Source organism: Aythya ferina (assembly GCF_964211825.1).
Source record: "Aythya ferina genome assembly, chromosome: 3".
In the NCBI taxonomy this organism is placed as follows: Eukaryota; Metazoa; Chordata; class Aves; order Anseriformes; family Anatidae; genus Aythya; species Aythya ferina.
In genome coordinates, this window is record NC_140298.1 from 42,465,974 (window position 1) to 42,485,488 (window position 19,515).

A 19,515-nucleotide genomic window follows, 5' to 3' on the forward strand; every position below is an offset into this window, starting at 1 on the left:
GAATTACAGAAAAAAATGATGCCTCTGACAACACAGAACTGACCTATGTTGCTCCTGTGATATCAACAGCAGATCACGTTTAAGGAAGTGAATTGTAACACAGAAAAAAAGAAGATAAGAAAAGCAGTACACCACCAAAAAGCCACATCAAAACCATGAAAAGCAGTCAAAGCTCTGTACAGTGACAAGTTCAGACACCACCACGGCTGTCTGTTATCAAGACCCTCTTTCATTTAGCCAAACGTGCTCCAACGTGCATTTTCTAGCACTAAGCCTGCATTTCCCAGCCAAGCAGGGAGCAACCCCTCCTTGGTGGTACCCAACAGCCACGCCACAAAGCCACGACTGAGTCCAAATGCAGATGTTTGGCATCACGGCCACAGACTAAAGATTTGCAGCAGCACCGAAATCCTGTCTTCACACAAAATTTAGAATTCACGACCGCTAGCAGCAAACAAGGATCGGTGGACATACTCGTGGCAGTCAGCCAGACCCCATGCTGAGGGAAGACACAATCGACACTGACAGCTCTACTCCAACTCTTTCACTTATTTTGCCTCCACCCCACGCTGCTGACACCAACACCACATCCTTTCTGCTGCTCCCACCACACCCAGCGTTCCTTTCCACCGACTTCCAATGCATTTCTCTTCTTGGTCCCCAACTAGCTTCTTACAAACCAACTGCTCATTTATCTTACACTAAGTGCAAAAGACTGTTGAACCAGACGCAATCCCAAACCTGTGTCTCTGACCTAACTGTACAGGTCATACTTGCATACCATACAGCCCAGGGTGAAAACCCTCCACAAAGCTCCCAAGCAGTGTTCAGAGCCACAGAGAAGCACTCTTCCCCTACATCACTCCTCAATACCACCTCTTTGGTCCTTTCCAGTTTCCCCTCTGTCCTGACCCCAATATGCCCAAGCTCCCTAGGAGCAGGCCCCTCACAACAGCAGACAAGCACATCTCAATTTACCTCCAAAAATCCTCCCTGTGTGAGCTTCCAGCTCCTCCATACCACCCAATTCCTTTCCAGGTGAAAACCCCTCCTCCTTCCCACTCCCCCCAGCACAGCTGAGAAGTTTCTAGGTTTCTCCAAGTCCATTCAAAAGGAGCCCAACCCCACTTCACCTGTGACCACTGATTACATTGCTTGTCCCCAGGTGCCTGCCTTTTGGCCAGGAGGACTTCAGCCAGTCCTAAGGGCTCCTGTTACCTCTTTCCCAGCACACGTTTTGTGTGAGCACATAAACTAAATCCCACTTTAAAGGCACACTGGCTCCATTCATCCCGTTTGAGATCTTCTCAATGAAGACACTATTGTAAGAGCTTCTTTCCTGAGACAGTAAATCGCTGCAATTCACATCTAAGAAATCAAGACAATTACTTGCCGCAATTTCCTCTGACAGTCTCCCTGAGATAACATATGTTAGCCAATAATACAGGTTGCATTTATTAACATACACCATTCAACAAAACCATAGATTTTTGCCCGAAGCTTTTTTTTTTTTTTAAATCTTTTCTGTCACACGTTATTTGCAATTCCTTCCTTAAGTATTCCTACTTAACTACAAGGCTACAGGATCCGCTACCTTTCATTGAACCCTACCTGTCTGCTCTCATTATCCAAGTAAGTTTAAGAATGGTATTTATCTGCAAAGAAATTGTGCCCTTTCATGAGATAGCTTGCAGATGTTTCTTGGGCACCAAAGAATCTGTATGATACTGTAATGAAGTGAAGTCTTAAGTGAAGTACTTCAAGTTAAAAAATGAGAAGTAAATGCAAACAAAAAAAAAAAAAAAAACAAAACAAAACAAAAAAACAGGCTGACCATTGAAAGATATAAGAGGGAAATTGTCTTGAAGAAGTTAATGAAATTTTTCTGTTCAATCTATCCTCAATTCAGCTTAGCATTTTAGAAGGGATAAGAAGTGCTGATTGTACCATATGGTGCTAAACAGGCACACCTGAAACAATCTTCTTGGGTATCAAAATGCTTGGCAGGAAGAAAACAACAACTTTGAGTGCCATTCAAGTAGTAGTCCAGAATTAACATAGATCGTGCACATAACTCTATTTCCAATAAATTCAAGAAAAATTATTACAGGCTTTAGAAAACCCGAATTCTAGGACTTGGCGGGGTTCTCTGCAATGTAACCCACAGAGAGAGGCCCGTCCCCTTCAGATGCGAGGGCCAGGCCATGGGGCAGCGGGGATTTCTGCCCCTGCTGCTCTCAGCATTGAGCAGGGTACTTCTGTTACACAGCCCTCTTGTACACGGCCTTGCTGTTATTAACGAGTAGCTGACAGAGCTGCCATAGCTTCCTTTTGGGGAAAGTTAAAGCATTGCAAGAGACATTTGATCTCCTCGGTCCCGAGACACGGCATAATCTGAAGCATTACTTTGTGGTTAAAAGAGACCACGTGAGGAGTTAGCTGACCTACCCAGAGCACGCCCCAGACGGGGCTGATCACTTACACAGGACTCCTGAAAGACCTGGGGAGGGGAAACATTTCCACTGTAAAAACACACCTCAGGCTTTGCTCTTTCGGAACTCCTGTCTTTATTGAAAGGATCGCAGATCTGAAAAAAGCAATGTTTAGCCAGAATGTGAATATTCTCAAAACTACCAAACCTTGAAGTCTTGGGTCTCCCTGAGGCAGATCCTGCCAATGTTATTTCATGCCAAGTCTGCACAGCAAATTTTCATTGGAAACTTCAGGTTTAAGTTGAATTTTCACCACAAATTAGTAAAAATAAATAAATAAATAAACAAACTTCATATTTAAGTGACTCCTTCTTAACTTACCTATAATACAATTTGAGCCTGTCTACATTTTTGTACTCCAAACTTAACAAGTCTATGCTAATCCATGATTCTGACACATGAAAGCAGATTTATAAAGTGTGAAGTAAGCCCAGAAAGATAGTTCAGTGGAAGAAGATGTTCATCGACTGGCTCCCTTAGTGAAACAGGGCTACTTTTACACCAGAAGCCTTTTAAATCCTCTATTGACTAGGGAAAGGACAACTCAAAGGATTCTGAAGTGACTTGCAAGAGCTCCACAACCTAAAAATCATCTTCTCCCTTCAGCCCCCAGTGAACAGGAACATCCTGCATGAGCAGCCTTACAAAAACAAAGAGGTGCCAATAAGACTGAAAGTGATGCTGAGAAGATGCATGGATTTTCATTCCTGTACAATAAAAGTGTCATAGTGCATTACTGAGCAAAAACATATGAAACGTCTTAAACTTAAATTACCTCAAGGTCTGAGTCATACGCAAGGGCTTCTGTATCAGAGAAAATCATGAAGACCGAACTAAGGACATCTTTAAGGTTAGAATGCCCTCTTTGGGTTTAAAGATATATTTGCAGCAAATTTCAGCAAATACAGCAATTTTATGCCAGAGGAAGGAAAGAAAATTAGAGAATGCCAAGTGCGCCACTCTCAAACTAGATTATAAATGACACCTGATTCACATCTACTAGCAACAATATTCCTAAGATGCTACATACCAATAGGAAAACTTTACCGCAAGGGCAGTCAAAGCAGTGCAGCAGGCTGCCAAGAGAGGCTGATCAGCCCTTGGAGGCTTCCAGGGCCCAGGACAAAGCTCAGAGCAATCTGCTCTGGCCTCAGTCAGCCCTGCTTTGAACAGGAAGGTAGACCAGAGACCTGCCGAGTCCCTTCCAATCCAAACAATCCCGTGATATACCCCAGCTTTTAAAACAAGTCTTGGGATCTGCAGCATTCCACCTTTTTATCTATACACACATCAGGTCAAGCGTATCTTCTGTGATGATACATGCAACTCTGAAAGCAAGTAATTCATCCGATTTTACTTCACAAGGAAGTTAGTAAACAGCTTCATCACGTCCTGGAAGGCAGAAACAGCTGGCTTTCTACAAACAAAATTAAGGATAAAAGTTCAATACTTGGAATAAATAGGTTCTTAACCAGCTTTTAAGCATTCAATACACACACAGAAATCACAAGCTTCAGTGATAGCCAGTGCCTTAAGCAAGGCAGACACAATAAGGCATAACATAAAAACTCCTACTGTTCCACAGTAGCAGACCTCTAGTAGTTAGCTGGTGATTAAATGATGCTCATGAGCATCACTTAAACGTCACTTTGATCTACTGCAGTTATTTCACAAAATGTTTATTGCCAGGACTTTTTATTGGCTGTACAAACATCTGAAAGCACATCTCTCAAGGCATCATTCAGTTTGCTATATTAAAAATTATTTTGATACCTTTTCTTAGTCTGCTTTCCAACGGGCAGACAAGAGGGGGCCATCTGCTAGACTGCAGCTGTCTGAAGACACTGGCCTTTGAAAAACCTAATCCCTGACATGGTTCCAAGGGCATTACACAAAAAAAAAAAAAAAAAAAAAAGAGTAGCCCCCTTTGAGCACCTGCCACAAAACCACTCTCTCACAAAGGACCTGGAGGAGGACAATCACCCAGGGACCACTACCTCTACCCTACCCAGTCCACAAAGTCTAACCACAACACGGGCATGGAAGAAGGCAAACCTGAATGCTCTGCCTCACACCTGTACCAGGCACCCATAACCAGCGACACAGGTGTATATGACTGATATAACTGAGTGCACAAACACCCAGATATTTTTCTGTCTCCTTTTCTTGGTTTCATTTACTCCTTGGTTTCTTCCCTTTACTTCTTGGTTTTCCGGGGCTGGTCTCTTTCTTCTTACACCACTGTTCAGTGCTGGTGTTTACAACACATACACAGGCCGCCGCACAAAATTCCTTAGAGCAGCCTTACATGTAAGGTGTCCTCTGTAGTGTCTTTACCTCACCTATTTGCTCTTTTTTTTTTTTTTTTTTCCTTTTTCCTATTATCATTATTATTATTCCCTGCTTGCTCTCTGCATTTTAACCCTCCTTTTTCGAGCTTTTCTGGTACTTTCTATCATGGTTTTCAAGCCATTAGAGGGCATTTTTAGAATGCACAACTGTTCCAAAGCAGAGGCCTGGAAGACAGACAGCAACCCCACGCACTCCTCACACGGCTTGCACTGAACACTCATACTGGCTTTTTTTAAACCACAGCCACTCTGAATTTGCTACGGCCACAGACTTCCAACTTAATGCCTGGCCAAAGCACACAGAGCTTCACTAAGACCTGGCAGCACAGAAAGCAGTAACGCAAATGAGTGTGTGCAGACCCAGTTGAAAGGCTGAAGCCCTCATCAAGAGCATCGGTGACACCCCAAGCTCACCAGAAACACAGCGAAAATGTTGCTACACACCATTATCACTAGTAAGAACACAGGTCAGGAAAATTCCCTATCTGCTAAAAGAACAAATAAAGCTATTAGGGCTCGCTGCATACAATGTGAGAAGCAGGAGCTGGGCTTTCCTTACCTCAGAGCAATCTGAGACCACCCAACCAGTGAGCTATTTCCCCCTCCTGTCCTTGTTTGCCAAGGAAGCCAGCAAACAGCCTTTTACACTGCTCCATTACCTGGAGCAGCCCTTCTCATGGCCACGGCTGTACAAGACTCAGACCACAAACACGTGAACACTACAGCAGCTGCCTTGCCACAGCCACGTTCAGATTTCCCAGGGAAAGGAAACGCAACACCCGTTGATTATTAACTAGTTTGACACGCAAAGCCACGCTGAGGAACAGCAGCCCCCTCTCCCACATCACCTGGGTCTCCACAGGCTTTTTGCAAGAGGACGCACCTGCACCTCCATCAAGTGCATGAAATTCAATCTCGCCACTGCCTCAGCAACTGTCCACAGCCAAAACCCTATGAGAAGGGACAGCTCTTGTCCCCAAAGCTATGCTTCCCAACACCTATGAGAAAACAAGCCACTCCTGATAAGATCATCTGAGCCCTCCCAATGAAAAGTCAGGTACTTTACAGGGCTGAGACACTTGGACTTCCCACAAAGAGATTCAGTGATAACCATTCCTTGGAGCCCTGGGAAGTTTTAGTGAGGTAATATATTTGTGTGTAGGAAGGGAAACAACCAGACCATAAAAAGTAGACAGCTACAATCTAAGAAAAAATAACCCTACAGCTATAACCTCTTGGCTTTGTAAGTGGTCTCCACCAGCACCACTCCAGGTGTCTGCGTATCTACAACAGTGATAAACCATAAAGCTAAGCTGATTTACCAGTGGAAAGGATACTTACCAACATATCGTCTAAGATGAGTAACAAAATACTTTCAGTATCCCACTAAAGCAGCAAGGAAGTGGCTTATTAAGAAGAAAAAAAAAAAAAAAAAGAAAAGTTTCTTCTTTTCCCAAGCTCTCTGAAGACCTTACAGCTTTCCAAAAACAAAATGAAAGGACCCTACAAATGGTTTCCTTCAGTGCCCAAAACACACTTATTAGACCCAAAGGCACAGCTGCCAATAAATTCAGAAACGAGGCCATCTAGGTGAGCTAAGCCAGGGTCTGCTCTGCTCACCCCATCAATCAGCAAAGCCACGAAGCTCCTGTCAAACTTCATTATGTACAGGCACATTGAAAACATCACTACTATTTGACTCTACTTTCCCATTAACATTATAAAGAATTCAGCAAGGCATTGAAAAGCGACACCAATGCCACATGCCCCTTCTTATGCCAGCTTGCAAAACAGCTCAGAAGATCTGATTACACCAACTCCCACTTCCTGACTTGTCCATAGATACTACGCCTTTCATCCTTATTCAGTTTTACAATACTCACCACCAACCTCCTGACTTTTCCACTCCGCAGGTTGCCTCCAAGTTGCTCTAAGAGATTTTCCTCTGTCATGTTTTCCTGCTCTGCTGACCTCTCACCCCAGCAAAAGAAGCCTTTCAGCCAGCGCCCGCTAAATCCCTCTAAGCAGCCAATTCTGCTGCCATTGCAGAGAACAGGGAACGGTGGAAGATAATTTCACATACATCCCATTCATTCTGCTCTTAGTTTCAAGTATCCACTTCTCCCATGCAGTTCTTTCACATGAAGATTTTATCATCTGAGCATATATACACATACCTTCCTTAGCAAATTACTGTGCCACTTGCAGTTCTGACTTGTGCGGTATTTGATCTGATCTAGAAGTGCAGGTAATGCATATACCTTTGAAATGGAGCTAGCTAAGCACTATTAAAAAAAATGCATTTTCCCCTTTCCAGCCCTAATTCTGAGAACACAACTGTTTATGCAGCAAATACTGACTGTTTTGATGTGAAATCTAAATGTTTTCACGCTCAGTGTGCCTAGGTGTTGTTACAAATAAACATATTGAGAGAAGGCAAAAAGAGCAGAGTAACTATGTAATCTCCTCTGACATCAGGGTCCTGCAACAAACAAACATTTGTAAGACAGCAAGAAAGGAAGGAAAGGGAGGAGGGAGCGGGAAAGAATAGAAAGCACCCCCAATCATTAGGCAACAGGGTCCCTGTTAGTAATTTATCATATAGGGATAATAAGAGGTGTGCATGTTGGAAGGAAGCAGGGCTGTTAAACAAGGGAGGGTCTGAAATAAAGACTGCAGTACTGTACTGTAAGCAGAGGCAGTACGTCACACAAAGGGGAGACAGAATCCAAATTCGGCGTGCCCCAAAGGAATCGCAAAGAACAAAGAAACCATCCTTGAGGCACGCACATGATCTCACTGCTGTCTGCAGACTTTAGATTAGTCATTAAGCCACTTTACTTTCACACCATCAATAAACAGGGAAATAACTCCACGTCAATAGCTAATTCAAGTTTCATACAGCAAACCTGCATTTAACAAAGTATGTCAATAGCTGATCTCTGCTTCCACAGCATCAGTAGCTAGGAGGCTCAGAGAAGAAATGTCTCTCCCCAAAATCATATTTCAGGTGAGAAGTTAATGGGATCTTTTAGCCTATACGCTAAAAGGGGGGGGGGGGGGGGGGGGAAAAAAAAGAAAAAAAAAAAAACTTTAATGGAGTGTTAAATAGTTAACATAACCCAGAATTAAGTAAACAGCTCCAAATAAGGACACTACAGTACTTAACATAGGCGCAGTAGCCTTTGTTCAGTGCCAGAGAGCCAAGTTTTAACTCGTGTGACTGCTGATTTACAAAGGGCACATTCATCCCTCATACATAAGGGTTTTGCAGCAGTTTTCCTTCAAGAATATTGAATAGTATTACAACATACCCTGTGCTCAATCCTAATCTAAGTGACACAGCATGAAAGGGCTGCTCTCTGGAAAAAGACACAACATGCTAAGGATGAACTTGGAAATCACTATGGCAACTCCACAGGTTCCTCTCTGTTTACCTTTAAGCCCGATACTCCAAAGGTGGTGTGAAAAGCTGTTTTCACACGAGTTGTTCATATGTATTACGTCCAAAACCAGGAAAGGCTGCAGACTGTCTGCCGCTCAATTAGGAAGAACGTTTGCTCGAGGAAGCCAAATGCTGAAATGAAAAAATCATAACTCCTGATGAGTGCTCAGGAGGTGCTGCACACTCCAGTAGATCTCATTTGAAAGGTCAGGTAGTTCAGTAGCTGTAGGAGGCCCAAGTTATGGTGAGCAAAAAAAAAAAAACCTAACCAAGTGTGCCTAATTTGCGAACAAAGTCGGAATTAACCTTTAGGGTTCTTTGCTTTAGTGAGTACAAAACATTGTTTGCAGTGCTTTCTGTCTTTCCGTTCTTTACAATTAATTTATACTGGTGCTAATAAATCCTCTTTTCTTACATGACCCCACTATAATTCCAGAAGCAGCAGCTTAGGCCCAAACTTTTGACTTCATTTTACTTGAAGAGAACAAAGGCTGATTTATCTGAATTTAAAGAGGGAGGAAGCCAGTGGCAATATAGTACTTGTCTGTGACCACACTTCCATGCTGCTGGATAAGTTAGTAGTATAGTGTACAAGAACAGGTTATTTTGACTGTCCATTCTTGAAGAACTGTAGAGAAAATTTATAACTTTTATAGTATAAACACTGGGAAGTAAGAAAAAAAAAGACATAGATGGACATAGTTTTAATCTCAAATGTACAAAATATCAGGGGGTTCACATTCCCTCACTCCACATTTTAGGAGACCACTAACCTCTAAATTCAACTATTTTTATTTTTAAACCACGTATTTAATTTAAACATCCTTCCTCTCAGTTTCTTAAGTGCCCAGAAACCATATCAATGGAAAAAAGATCTACTAAAACTTCAGCCTTAAATCACTGTTAATCTCTTCCTAGAAGAAATTACAACTTTAACTTCAGCAATGAGATGGGGGAACAGCAACGCAACGCAATTAAAGGGACTTACCATGTAAACAACATGAAAGTTTTAATAAAGTAGAACTCCCATTTTCGAGTTACTGTAAGGCCAATTGCAAATTAGAAAGTAAATGATTAAACACAAAAAGGACAAAAACAGAAATAATGAATCACAACATACTGTGTTCATTTCTTTGAAAACTCTAATTTACTTCTAATTGTCGTCAGTGCTTGCTGGTATATGTTCTGTAGTATATTTTGCAGCAGCCTTTATAACACAGGCACTTCACTGCAGAGCTCTTAACTCACTATTCAGAAGCATAGCAGAAAGTTACTCAACCGCTTGTACACAAAGATTAGCGTGGATTACCAAACCATGAATGAGCTGCTTTCCACTGAAACATTGGCACAGCCAACCAACATGTTTGCAGAAAGTTTCGCTAGGCTACCAGCCCTTGCAGAACCGCACATCCGAAAAACCAGAAAGGCAGCTGACACACCCCAAGAGCAATCCGCCTTTCTTCCTGAGCTCTCCTGGGAAAGGTGAAATGTATTTTTTTCCAGCATTTCCCCACGGCTCCAGCCCTTCGCCAGCACCGGCGTGGGTAACGCGGGCAGCGCTCGCTCAGCCTGACAGCTTCCTGCCGGCTGCTGCTCGGAAGGAGGAGGCGACGAGCGGCTCACCTCTGCTAGAAACCTCACTTCTAACACTCGGTTACTCACATACTCGCAGACACATGAAGCTGGCTTCTCTGTGAAGATGGCAGTTTCCTTTTCGTCCTTTAAAGTGAGTTAGGACAGACGTGACTGTTGACTTCTGAGAGTACAGTTACTTCCCTCTTTACAGGCAGTGAGTTAAAATACATATATACAAACACTTACACACACATGCATGTCTTTACAGCGATATAACTCCTTCCACGCCAGCAGAGGCGAAATTACACAGTTGTCAGCGTTTAACAACACTGAAGGCTACCTCAGCGCTACAACAAAGTTCCCTAGGCAACACTGGCTGCGCTGACCCTCCCTGTGAAACGAACGAACGCTAAAAGCCGGCTGGGGCCTAGAGGACCAAAAATCAAAACTTTAAATAAATAAATAAATAAATAGATGGAAAGCAACAACAGCGGCTTGGCTCCGGGAAGCGGGAGCGGATCGCTCCTCATGCTGCAGCCCTGACCCCTTCCCAGCCCCACGCAACCCCCCCGACCCCAATCCAACCGGCACCGCTCGGGGCTCTCGCAGAACCCCTAAAACCCCTAAAACCCACCCCAAACCCGCCCCGGAGCCCGGATCCCCTCGGGGAGGAGCCGCCGGCTGCCGGCCGGGCCCCCCCGGGGCTCTGCCACCCGCTCACCTGGGCTCGCCGCCCCCTTCCCACCGCGGCGCCGCCTGTCGGTGCCGCCGTGCCGGGGCTGCGGCCGCCACATGCCGCCCCCGGCCGGGCACCCCCCGCCCTGCTCCGAGCCGGGCGGAAAGCGGCGGCCACGGCCCCTCCCCTGCCGGGGAGCCCCGGCCCCGGCCCCGCCGCCGCTGCCCCTCCTCCGGCCCGGCCTCCAGCGGCCGCCCCGGGGCGCCGGGAGCACGGCGGGGCCCCGCCGCCATGGCCGCAGGGGCAGGCAGGGGGGCCGCGGCCCAGCGCTGAGGGGGCGGCCTCGGCTGCTCGGGCGGAGTGGGAGCGCCCACGAGGCTAATTTCTGCCGAAATCCCTTCCCCGGTTTTGTGTTGTAGATAGTGCAGCCCTCCATCATTTCTCTTCCCTTCCCTGGTTAACACAGTCCTCCACCATTTATGAAGTATCTTCGCTCCCCTAGTTAACGCATGCATCACATCTTGCTCTCACTGTATTTCTAAAATCACAGATTTTATTTCTTTTGATAGCCATAATTATGAGCTGTATATAGACTTAGGACTATCCACTGACTATGGCTTGGCACCAAGTCTGCTAGAATAATGCCTGCTTCAGTCACGTATCACCACATCCTCTGTGCTCACCCCGTGCACGGAATCAGCATTTTTCAAGATGCCCTTCCACCCTCGTCTTCACGACACTCTTCCCTTTTCAAAACCATTAAATACTATTATAAATTAAATATACCACTTTGTGTACTGAGACGTTTTCACATCATTCAGAAAAGCTGCTACAAAAAAAAGCCTGGTAAGTTTAGTTAACAGCTGACAGCCTACTGACATTCTTGGGTTTCAGTCCGGTTATTAAGAAACACAGGACATGCTAAGGGAGATTTGACCTCATATTCCAGCCCATGCCCTTCCTGACTTGTGAGAGAAAATAATGAGCAGCTGCGCCTCACGTGCCAAAAATAGCCACACATCCTTCTTTCTTCAAGTTTGCCGTGCTGCTGCTGATTCAGATGATGTCAGCTTATATCAGCCCCAGCTCCCATCACTCAGAGATAAATTTGTTGGAAGAGAACAGCTGTACTGGTGCAGACAAAGGGCTCAGCCAGCACAGCCTTGCCTCCAACTCGAGCCCAAGGCAGCTGCCTCGAGAGAAGGAACAAGGCAAGCACACACAGCTCTTTGGACTCTCCCACCCTCTGAGCAATGTCAGCTTAGGGGTTTCCTCTGCTCAGTTCCTTTTGTTGAGTCAGTAACTTGCAGTGGGTCACACCATCTCCCTGTTGCTTGTCCAACCTCCTTTGAACGCACTTTGGTTTTGGTGTCCACAGCATCCTCTGGTGAGGGCTTCCCCGGCTCTCCCCCCACTGCACGTGGCACCAGCTCTTGATGTTTGGTTTGAGCCTGGCTGAGGCTAGCTTCCTTTGACAGCTGCCAGGTTTTTATGCTTGAAGAAACAGATTTTTCCCAAAGTGTCCATGCCTCCGATGCTTTTCATATGTGTCATCACATCATGTGATCCATTTTCCAAACTGCCTGGTGCAAAGCTACCCAGACCTGTCGTGTACAGAAACCTCTCCGTACCTTGGAGTGTCTTTGTTGCCCACCTCTAAGCCTTTTCTATTACTGCTTTTTGGGGATGAGGATGCAGGTTAGCCATGGATTTCTACAGTGGTGGCATCTTTGTGTTTCCTGTTGTATTCTGTGTTCCTTTACCAAAAGTTCATAACATTTGTTATCTTTTTTCTGATTCTTGCCGAACACTTAGCTAATATTTTCTGATATTTTACTGGTCCCTCATTTCCTTCTCAGTGATCGTGATCATCTCATAACTTTTCATCTTATACGAGAAGCTAGGATTGTTCTTACCAGTAGATACCAATTCAGTTCATACATGGTGAATTCCATCTGTTTGATTCCCCAGTCATTCAGCCTCACAAGTTCCTTCTGCAGTTCTTTGTAGTCATCCCTTGTTCATACTGCCACAGATAACTCACTATCATCAGCAGACTTGCTTCAGCAGCTCATATGTAGAACATTGGATGTTCCAGAGGAGCTAATCTGTCCAAAGCTACCAAAAGGTAGCTGTTCTACAAGTTAATAAAAATTTACAAGTTAATAAAAATCATGGCATGATCTGTTCTCGACAGAAGCCCCTTCTAGTGAGTTTTTTCACTTCTACTCTGAACCTACTCCAAGAATTAAAGTGTAACGTAAACTTCAACACTTCACCTGAAGTGGCTTTGCCTTACCTCATGCGTACCTATATCAATAGATATAATTAAGTAAACAAAATACACCATATTAGAATACGAAGCAGACTAATTCATTAGCTGGGTACATAATCACCAGTATTTGCCTAGTAGAGAGAACATGGCAATCTATTATTTTTAAAAATGAGCAGCTTTCCAACAAACACCCTTGTTCAAATGTCCAGCTATCAGAAAGGGCTTGGAGAGAGATGGCAGGTAGGTTCCACAGAAGACTTTAAGCATAACCAGAGAAAAAGGTACAGGAGGCAGACAGACTTCTGAAGCCTATACTAGTAGCTGAGAACAGTATTTTGGTTTTTAATGCTCTTTAAATTGTACCCTTTAGGGAAGGTCTAATCCAAATGTTTGGATGAGACATTCAGAGCTTACAAAAGAAGCTTCCTACCTACAGTTTAGCCCTGATGAGCTTACAGGTGGTACTCAGGTGTTTAGTAAGATGGGTGCTGCAAGAAATTGCACAGAAGAGCATACTTATCAGTGGATATGGTATGGCTGTTTTCTATTTTAGATTAGAGAGGTGGGAATTGAAGTGCTTCACTATTTCTTAATCTCAAGTTTTCATTAAGCTGGTATGTACAGGCACAGCTGCCCAAAGAAATGGTCTTGCCTGTTCCCCCTGCTAGCATTTCTCCATTTGTGCCTCCCTTCCCTTCCCTTCCCTTCCCTTCCCTTCCCTTCCCTTCCCTTCCCTTCCCTTCCCTTCCCTTCCCTTCCCTTCCCTTCCCTTCCCTTCCCTTCCCTTCCCTTCCCTTCCCTTCCCTTCCCTTCCCTTCCCTTCCCTTCCCTTCCCTTCCCTTCCCTTCCCTTCCCTTCCCTTCCCTTCCCTTCCCTTCCCTTCCCTTCCCTTCCCTTCCCTTCCCTTCCCTTCCCTTCCCTTCCCTTCCCTTCCCTTCCCTTCCCTTCCCTTCCCTTCCCTTCCCTTCCCTTCCTCCTGCTACTGTCTGCTGTGTGCTGGCAAGAGCATTTGTCTAGCTGTACAGTAAACTGGGAACAGATGTGGATTTAAACCTTTTTTTTTTTTTTCCACCAAAAGCCTTTCTCCAGTTGAAGGTGCCTGTGAAGCTACAGCAGTAGATGCTGCACCAGAAATCCTGACAAATTTTAACAATCACTCCTGTGTAGTGAGTGCAGTGCTGCTGCCTCTGTCCTTCCCAGACCACTTCCTGAGCTCTTGTGCCAGCTCAGAATTGCCCTCTCTGCTTCCTATTCCTTCTCTCAGCCTCTCTGATTCTCATCGTCTCCACATGGCTGCTTCTTTGTATGGTACCTTCGCATCAAATTGACATCAGTGTATGAGAACTCCCCTCTGCACCTGCTGCCATCATGAACAGATTTCCTGTAGCTCTGTCCTTTATGACCTCTGTTTCGTCTCATAGCTCAGCTGCAAACTCTCCTTTTCTTCTTCTTGCATTCATCCTTGTGGTGTTTTTTTTTTCTTCACCCAATCACTGCTATACCAGAGACCTTCTCTATTTCAGTGGTAAATAACGTATTCACCAAAACATGCTGCTGAAGAAAAGGCAGCTCTATTTGCAAATTCAAGTCAAATTAAGGGAAAAAAAAAAAAAAAAAAAAAAAAAAAAAAAAAAAAAAAGGTTTGCCTATGCCTAGCATAAAAATGAGGAAAGCCCAGAAACGTTAGAGCTGCCTATGCCTAGCATAAAAATGAGAAAAGCCCAGAAACGTTAGAGCTACTTGTTTTGATTTTTCAGGATAAAGACATCCTGATTTTTCTTAAGCTAGGTTCACAGATGGTACGTTTGCTGCCCTCTGCATAAGCCAGAACCCAATGGTTACCTTCCATGGCGTGATCCTGCCAGAGCCACAACCTCTGAGCTGCTTCCTTTACATCCCTGCACCCTCATGACTCAGCTTGACACCACTTCTTCCCCCTCAGCAACATCCTTTACATGGAAAGCTAACTCTTTCTGCCGTGCTTCATATCACAGAATCACACAATTTCTAGGTTGGACGAGACCTCAAGATCATCGAGTCCAACCTCTGACCTAACGCTGACAGTCCCCACTAAACCATATCCCTAAGCTCTACATCTAAACGTCTTTTAAAGACTTCCAGGGATGGTGACTCCACCACTTCCCTGGGCAGCCTGTTCCAATGCCTAACAACCCTTTCGGTAAAGAAGTTCTTCCTAACATCTAACCTAAAACTCCCCTGGCTCAACTTAAGCCCATTCCCCCTCGTCCTGTCACCAGGCACGTGGGAGAACAGACCAACCCCCACCTCGCTACAGCCTCCTTTGAGGTACCCATAGAGAGCGATAAGGTCGCCCCTGAGCCTCCTCTTCTCCAGGCTGAACAAGCCCAGCTCCCTCAGCCGCTCCTCGCAGGACTTGTTCTCCAGGCCCCTCACCAGCTTCGTTGCCCTTCTCTGCACCCGCTCAAGCATCTCCATGTCCTTCTTGTAGCGAGGGGCCCAAAACTGAACACAGTACTCAACTGAACACAGTATTCATTTTCATGAGTACTCATTTATATGAGTACTGAACACAGTATTCATTTTCATGTCCAAAACCAGAAGAACTGATTTCACTTTCAGTGCTGAAGTTCACTACCAAAAGTGTTTTTTCTGCCCCCTCCCCCAAAAAAAAACAGTACAATTAAGTGCATTTTGGGTTTATCTGAAATGAACTTCAAATTATATGTATTTTTAGCTCATCCACTGATCTGAAGCATAATTTTTTGCACAGCTTTAATCCATGTTTAGCTCAGATATGAGCTAAACATGCCCTACCCAAAATGAGATGTTTTCTATTTGATTATGCATTAGTTAACTCTGCAGGTACTTGCAGTAACTCTGGAACATGCTTTGTGATGAGATTTGCATAAAGATCATTTTCATAACAAATAAATAAATAAATAGAATCAAGGTGCTTAATGCAAAAAAACGAAAGTCCCAGTTATTAAACCACAGAACTCCTGGAGACTTCAGCAAAGCCAGAATATTAAAAAAAAAAAAAAAAAAAAAAAAAAAAAAAAAAAATCAGATTTTTTTAAGACCAATACATGAAAATCCAAAAGAAACTTGTAGGACTTTAATGTTATTTTTGTTACAAGTGATTACATTTCAGTTTCCAAAATCTTCTTTTTCGTCGTTCATCTACAGCTGTAAGGGAGCAGCAGCTGGTTGTCTTTACTGGCATCATTTTCTGAGTCTTTTCCAAAGACAGTGACTCGACTGTACAGGATTTTTTCTGGTGTCAGGGTAGACTTCAAAACAAGACTAAGGCTGATAGCGCATTACCAGTCAGTTCAAAATATTTATGGGATTAAGAGCCATGTATTATAGATAACTCAAAAATGTTTTAAGCCCTAATCTGGCGGATATACAAATCAAAAGAGTTAAGCCTTTGACTGTTTATTTTGACCAAATGCCTTCCTATAAATTTAAATTATTACGAGAAAAGAGTTACTTTCCCTAAAGGCACCTGATCAGTAGCCAGAAAAATGAAGATTCATATTGCTGTACTCTAGGCTTCAAAAATGGATTTCAGGGACCTTGAAGTCCCTGTCCATAGTACAGTACAGACAATAAATAACCAACCATTGCTGCATTCACCTTTTTACATCTGGATATACAATTATTTTCTATTGAACTGTCATTATTAGGTGGTTGGTTTTTTGTTTGGTGCTGTTTTGTTTTGTTTTGTTGGTTGGTTGTTTTGGTTTGTTTTACAGCAATGTATAATTGGATTTGAACTTGCTATTATTTCACTGTAGCATTCGTTTTAATAGACCTTATACATGTAGATGATGCATTCCCCTTTAAATAGTGCCTCAGCACTATCACTCAGTCACAGAAAGGTTTCCGAAAGCTGCACAGGACAGCAGGGTCTCAGCAGAGGTGGAAGGAGCCAGGAGCTGGGCAAGAGGTGAGGGAAAGAGTTCAGAGGGGGAGCTGGCATAGGTTCCTCTTGTGGGAGCATCAGGGCATAGGGGCTGGCTAAAGCTGTGTGGGAGCATCCAAAATGCGCTCACACCTGGGTAGCTGCAGACATACTCTCCTGTAATCGACTGGGCATGCTGGGGGATTTCTGAGGAGATCGGTACTTCCCATAGCTGAGCTTCTGGTATCACAGAGCAATGATCCTGCCACTTGCACGCAGCAGGTCAACGCAGCTGCTGTGCCTGAAGGGACAGCAGGCACTGGAGGGTGAGCATCCTGGATTGTAACCATGCGGTACCCAGGTACCCAGCTGTGAAGAGCATACTAACATTTCAGCTTTGTCATCAAGCTCCCAATGCCTTTGTTTTCCCCATTCACATGCCAATATGCCTTATGTGTGTAGGAGCATTTAAACGATTTAAGCAAAAATACATGATATTAAAGGTGCAGATGTGTAAAGCAACACAAGACACATCTTCCCTACCAGACAAGGACCTGAATGCCAGAAATGCAATGAGTACAAGTGCAGGACTACGGAGAGGTGATTGAAAGCCCAGTGTAATTTGTCTCTAGCTGGATGACATAGTCTGGCTTCAAATCCAACCTGAAGCACTTGATCCAAGTATGACTGTACTGGGGCCATCCTTACACCAGAGGCTGCAGGTTATCCTCTGGCTGAACATGACTATATTAGCAATAACTGCAATTTTTTTTTTTTTTTTTTTTTTTTTTTTTTTTTTTTTGCTGCTCTGCCTTTCAGGAAACTCACTGAAAGAGAAGGATTGAAGGGCTTTGTACAGGGAGCACAGGCAGTGCCTAACTGTGAGCTTGTGGCATATCCAGCAGACTCCTGGATGCAAGATTGGCATATATTTAATCTTTCCCTCTGCCCAGAGGAGAAGGGAGGCACAATTCTGGCATCTAACATGCTATAAGTGACCACGTTTAAGCAGTCAAATCCCACCCTGGGATTTTACCCCAATAGCAGTGCTTATACCCCTGGTGATGAAGACTAATATCTTCTTCTTCTATCTAAATAAAGTGAACTCTACAGCTGCTGATGAAAGGCCCTTTTTACTAGTTCTTGACTTACTTCTGTGAGTCTTTGATGTGCTGTCAGAAAACCCTTCAGTGCGCTTTTTAAGTGGGAACACTCCAGCAGGACACGTATTCCAGCAATGGTTTCATGTAGGGTTTTTGATCCCTACCCACTTCTCACCAATTGTGTATCCAAAGGTGGTCAACACCTTATCTTCCACCACACTGGGAGCTCCTACTGAGTTGCTTCTCTGTTCTGACCTTTCTAAAGTGTTTCAGAGTCACTGCTTACCCTCCAAAACTCACCTCCTGTAAGTACAGCCTGTATTCCTTCTCTTCAGGTATTTAATTTAGCAAGGGATCTTAGAGCTGCACTGAGACATCACTTGCCTGGATGGGCTCCCTACCGAGCAGGCCGGGCCACTCTGTGTGATTCTTGTTCTCATCATTATTTGCTACTTGGCAAGTGTTTTCACTATCCAGTTTCTCAGCAGAAATGTTATGTTTACTCTCAGATATTGATAAAAACTTTGAATAGCACTAAGTGTCACACTGCACCATGCAGACTCTCATTCTTTAATATTTCTCCTTGGACAGCTACATTTTTTCAATTCCCTAGATCTCCCACTTTCTCATTCCTTGTCCTCACCGGCAGATGGAAGAGCTACATCAAGAAACAAGCCCATCCCATCACCAAGACTCTGCCTAAAATCCCCAAAACAATACCGTTAGGTCTCCCTGACTGCTGACTTCACATCCTCACTACTCAGCACTTGCCCGAGAATGTGCTGTGGGCGGTGTAGCAGGCATCCAGACATTTCTGAGGCAACAGGAAAAAACACATTCTCTTCTGTGACCTCCATGCGCCTTGTTGGTCACAGGTATTTTTCTGACTGGGCTAAACCAAGAGCCAGTCCTGCTAGCAGAGCTGTTGTTTCTGCCTGATTAGAATCGTAAAGGAAATATTTTTTGGTCGGTGGTACAAACCACACGTAACAATTCTGGGAAACCTGCTTGTTGAAAATAGATCTTTGCTTTTTAAGAAATAAACGATATGAATTAAAAAATCCTCCTCATTTTGTTCACAAATTCAGGAAATGCCATGAGATGACACAAAGATTGTCACTTGTTAATGCCTGGAAATAGGAAAGCTGGTTCCATTTCAGACGCCATCAGATAACACCTTTGCCAGAGGATGTTATTACAGTTTTAGGCTAAATATATAATATAAATAACCTGTCTTCTGCAGTACAAAAAAATGTCTACTGGCTGGAAGCAATTATTGTGAGATAATACATGGAAGTCTGCCAGCGGGGCTTGTTAGGTTTTCAAACTCCATATTTATAATATACATTAATGCACAGCACTATCTCCTAGCACCGCCAAGGTCCAGCCCTATCACTGTATTTATGAACCTAATTTATGTATCACTGGTAAAATAATAGGGCTCAAGTAAACCATGCAGTGAACTAATCTAAACCAAACCCTTAGAAGGGATTCATTTCCATTCAGGAAATACACAACACCTTTAAATGGATCGCTTTCCATGGGAGTGAATTATTATTCCAATTATTTGGCCAGCTTTATAACTTGCCAGTGGCTCAGTGCCAGCATTTGGCTTAATAGGCTAATAAAAAAATTGATTACCAAAGCCACCAGGGCAGCTGCACACAGGAAGGCAGAGGGGGAGAGCTGTGCATCCATGCCAGAACAGC

The 19,515-nt window shown here is 44.0% G+C and overlaps 1 protein-coding gene across 10 annotated transcripts in view; it reads right to left on the reverse strand.

The window, feature by feature from the left end:
- The window catches only part of DISC1 (DISC1 scaffold protein), a 200,414-nt gene extending 189,708 nt beyond the window's left edge, over window positions 1-10,706 (reverse strand). For 6 of the 10 annotated variants that reach the window (XR_014690915.1, XR_014690916.1, XM_084513139.1 and 3 more), the window contains exon 1: window positions 10,585-10,706. Coding sequence is in view for 7 of the 10 variants with exons in the window: in XM_084513139.1 (XP_084369265.1) it covers window positions 10,585-10,657 (73 nt within the window). In the remaining 3 variants the exon portion in view is untranslated. Of the gene's footprint in view, window positions 1-978; window positions 1,044-5,402; window positions 5,443-8,280; window positions 8,421-9,950; window positions 9,971-10,584 lie in introns of those variants that run through there. The other 4 variants (XM_084513140.1, XM_084513141.1, XM_084513143.1 and 1 more) reach the window with 4 other exon arrangements.
- Window positions 10,707-19,515: the final 8,809 nt, after the last annotated feature.